The sequence below is a fragment of the Pteropus alecto genome, unplaced genomic scaffold (assembly GCF_000325575.1).
Source record: "Pteropus alecto unplaced genomic scaffold, ASM32557v1 scaffold461, whole genome shotgun sequence".
NCBI lineage: Eukaryota > Metazoa > Chordata > Mammalia > Chiroptera > Pteropodidae > Pteropus > Pteropus alecto.
In genome coordinates this window covers 1874911-1879381 of record NW_006431079.1, presented here as the reverse complement: position 1 = coordinate 1879381, position 4471 = coordinate 1874911, and the positions used below count along the sequence as shown (strand labels likewise).

At 42.5% G+C, this 4471-nt stretch overlaps 1 protein-coding gene across 4 annotated transcripts in view; it reads left to right on the top strand.

Annotated features, from left to right (window-relative positions):
* Nucleotides 1-296: 296 nt before the first annotated feature.
* The window catches only part of SBF2 (SET binding factor 2), a 367203-nt gene continuing 363028 nt past the window's right edge, over nucleotides 297-4471 (top strand). For all 4 annotated transcript variants that reach the window (XM_015596647.2, XM_015596644.2, XM_025038517.1 and 1 more), the window contains exon 1: nucleotides 297-516. In XM_015596647.2, the coding sequence (XP_015452133.1) occupies nucleotides 462-516 (55 nt within the window). In that variant the 5' untranslated portion in view covers nucleotides 297-461. The remainder of the gene's footprint in view (nucleotides 517-4471) is intronic.

The following is a 4471-nucleotide window of genomic DNA, read 5'->3' as shown; positions in this document are numbered from 1 at the left end:
CTTTGGGGGGAAGGAGAAGCAGCAAACTTTCCAGGGGACCCCTCAAACATCCCAGTCTCTTCTTCCCAGATCCAGAGAACAGAGAAGGCTTCGGAAGGAAGGATACCCTGCTTCAGGAAAAACAGGGGAGAGGGAGGTGAAGGTGGGCCACGAAAGGGCAGTAAGGTCTCAAAGTGAACCACCTCGAGCTGCTGCGGTGGCTGCGCGTGGCGGGAATTCGCCCGGCCGCCCCCTCCCTAAACGCAGCGGCGAAGGCGGCCGGCTGCGGGTGGGGGCGGGGGAGGAGCGGGCGCCAGGCGCGGCGCAGGCGCAGAGCGTGCCTCGGTTGTCAAACATGGCTGAACTGCCGCCGCTGCCGCTACTGCTGCTGCAGGGAAAATGCTAAGCCCTCCCGGGCCCGGTGGGCGGCGGCGGCGAGGGCGGCGACGGGCACCCGCTTCCTGGGCGCGGCGGCGGCGGCCATGGCCCGGCTGGCCGACTACTTCATCGTAGTGGGCTACGATCACGAGAAGCCAGGTAAGGGTGTAGAGCGGGCACCGCCCCCGGGTCTCCCCGCCCCCGTCCCCCGGCTGCTGTCCAGTGGGCTCTGCGGGGCCGGGCGTCGCGGCCGGGAGGCGTGGAGGGCCGGGCGGGCCGCGGCAGAGCTGGTGGTCGGCGTCCGGCCTTCTTGGCCAGGCTGAGCCTCGCGGTGGGCGTGAGGGACCCGCACGAGGGCAGGGGGAGGGGAGGAGGCCGCGTCCATCCGGGCCCAGGGCCGCCTGGTTGGGGGCAAGTCAGGGTGCCGCGACCGTTGCCCCTGGAGGGGCCGTGGTACCAGGGGCAGCGCCCTGGTGCCGGCGGGATTGGACCAGGACCTCAGGTCTGCGAGGGCGGGAGCCAACTGTGCTGAGTTCCTTAGGGATAAACTTCTGTCCTGCATCCTGAATGAGTAACGAGTGACGCGGGGGGCTGTCCTCTCCGAAAGGAAGTGCCGAGAGTCCAGTGCTACCTCACCCCTGTGCTGTTGGGGGCCTGTCCAGTCATTGCCTCAGTGAAGGCGTGGTACCGGGGAAGAGGGAAGTATCCTTGCACTTTAAAACATTTCAAGGAAATGCTCCTTGCTATTTCAGGACAAATGTGACAGTCGTTTCAGAATGAGTCCGAGCACTACTTTTTAAGTAAGGATAGTTGGCAGACCGCTGAAGGTGATCTTGTACTTTAATGCGTGTTTTAATTTTCATTCGTCTCAAAATTTTCATCATAAGGAACAATTTGGCATATGCATTGCGTTTTTATTGATGGACTTCTGCAACTTAAGAGAATTCAGGGTACATGCATATTTTTTTGTATTTGTATTCCTTTGTACTGTAAGCACAATGTAAGATTTTTAGCTGAGGAAGCACATCTATTACTGGGTAATTCTGGTCGCACATTTGCAAGGAATTTTATATTTTAACTAGACAGTCCCTTCATTTTTCAAAAGAAAAGCTGAGATTGTGTTTTGCTGATGGTAGCGTCAGAATACCATTGTTCTACCCACTCTTGGTCCACTGCCCCTTTCACTATTCCTCTTCGAATAACTTCCCTAAGTGGGAACCTTTTATATTCTTTAATCTTCCACTACTGACGATGACCTGATTGAGGTCAACTGTTAAGGGATTGGCTGTAGTGAAAGTATCTTCTGGCTACAAAATTTTATTTTCTAGTAATTTTGCTTAGTCTGGTGTCTCTTCCTTGCAAAGATTAACAATATGCAGAATCAGTTTGTTTTTACATAATTTCATTTTTAGCAACGTTGTTTTTTTCTAACTTTTAAAAAATTTGAAACAATCACTAACTTGCAGAAAACTTGCAAGTATGGTACAAATAATTTCTTTCCCCTGAACCACTGAGAGGAAGCTGCTGACCCGATGTCCTTTCACTCCAGAATGCTTTAGTGTGTCTTTTCTACAAACAAGGATATTGTCCTACATCATCACAATACAGTGATCAAAATCATTAACACTGATTTAGTACTCCATCTAGTTGTCAGATTGGTTCAAATTTTGTTTGTTGATTGTGCCATTAATCTCTTTACTGGCAACAGAATCCAGTTCGAATTATGTGTTGCATTTATTTGTCATGTCTCTTTCATTTTCTTCAGTCTGGAACAATTCCTTCCTCTTTTCTTGATTCTTATAACCTTGATACTTATGAAGATTAAGGACCAGTTATTTTGTAGACTGCCCCTCAATTTGGGATAATCTTTTCTGTTATGATTAGATACATATATGTTATGTACTTGGGCAAGAACATCATAAAGAGATGCTCATTGCATCCTATTAGGTGGTGCACAATTTCAATTTGTCCTATTATTGATGATTTTCACTTTGATTACTTGATATAAACAATGTCTGCCAAGTTTCTTCACTACAAAGCTAATATGTACTAGTTAATAAATAGTTTCTGTGAGGAGTACTTTGTAACTATGTAAATATCTTGTTCCTCATCAAACTTTTAATGTATTTCTTTATTCATATCTGTATGGATTCATGGTTTTCTGTTCTTTTAGTGGATTATATTCTGTTACTATTCATTTTGATGTTCAAATTGTTCCTCATTTGGCCAGTGAGAGGCTGCTGTGTCCCTGTCCCTATCATTCTTTGAGCATGTCTTTACTTTTTGGCACAAGAAGATGTTCTGGGCTTATCTTGTATTGTCTCTTCTTTATTCCTGGAATCAGGCATTTCTCTATGGAACCTTGGATCCTTTTAGTGGAAAAAGACTTTTAGAAGCTAAGAGCTCAATGCCAGAATGTTTAGTGCTGTTGGGTTGTTATTGCTCTCGGGCCTTCTTAATGGATGGAACTGGGGAATACATGTATGTACACACACACACGCGCGCACACACACACACACACACACAGATATACACCTATATTTATTTGTTTAACTGTATATATTGAAAATGATGAGTTCACACCAATAACTCCAATTTTAGTCTAACACTCCAGGGTCCATTCTAGTTTTTTCTTTTCTTTTTTCATGTTTGTAACATTCTTCTCTCTCAGTGAGAATCTGGCTTCTGTTATCCTTAATATATGTATGTCCAATCTGCCTATATATTTAACTTGTTTCCAGTTTTGTTCTCTAATAATACTATTGTGCTGAGGAGAACATGGCTTGAAAACCACTGATTTTTATGATCGCTTGATTTTGATCAGTTGAAATTAAGATTTCATTTTCCTGACTTTGCATATATACCATGGCACAATAATTAGGAAATATCATTTATTTCTAATAGGTCAAGTTATTTAGCCAACTATCTTTATTTGTTTTTACTTCTACTATTACTGAGATTTGTCTAAAAAAATTGATAATGACCATGTGGTTTATTCCCTTATATGCCTTTACTGTTTTCTTTTTGTTTACTTTTGTTGTCCATTAATACATTTAGGATTTAATCCATTTATCTAGATGGTATTAAACCTGGAGTCAAGTATCCTAATCATTTGAATCTTGTGTTCTTTCTTATTAACCTGCTTAAGTGTATTAGAGAAAGTATTTGAAATATTTCTTAGGTATTTCATCAGTTTTATTTAGGCAGTATAAGTGAGATAAGATAAAAGGTAAACTTATGCACAATACCTGAAATATCATAGTTTGAGATATTTTAAAAATTGGTTATTATTGAACCATCGTAATTCATAGTGAGCCTGGGTTTCTTCCCTCTTCGCCATTCTGTATTGAAGTTATTGGGATTTCTTCGTTGCTGTTTCTTGCCAACTGTCAAGAACCATTTGGGATTCATTGATTTGACAAGTATTTATTGCTTTTCTGGCACTGTGCTAAGTGCTTGAACAAAATAAATGAGTAAAGAGTACGACTCTTTCTAACTTAGTCATTAATGGAGACAGTCTTAAAATAAGCAATGATAAATGAAGAATGCACACTCTTTTTAAGAGAAGACTTCTTATGAAAGGTGGTTAAACCAAGATATAAGGATGAATAAGAATTTGCTATGAGGAAAGGAGAGTAGAGAAGATTACAAGCAGAGTGAAAAACATGTAAATGTGTGAATGTCTTGTTCCAGGAATGGGGAGAAGTATACCATGTGGATGGGAATTGAGGTAAGCTTTGATGCTGTAATGAGTTGCAGTTAGAGTGTGAACAGCTCTGTATATCAGGCTAATGACTCTGTAGACAGTATGATCTGTTGAAAAGTTAGGGGTTCTTGAAAAACAAGAAATAACATAGAAATGCGACTCAAATGGCAGTTGACTGGAGGGAAAAAGACCAGTGTGTGAAAACTCAGGAGCTTTTACGGTGGGAATGGAACAGAAGGCATGGATTCTGGAGAAATTTGAAAGCTCAAATTATCAGAATTTAGAAATGACTGGATATGAGGGGTAAAGGAGAAAGAGTAATTGAGGGTAACAGTTTCTAGCCTGGATAATTCATAGCTGATGCTATGAATGTAAATAGGGAATTTAAGAGAAGAAATGAATTTGGAT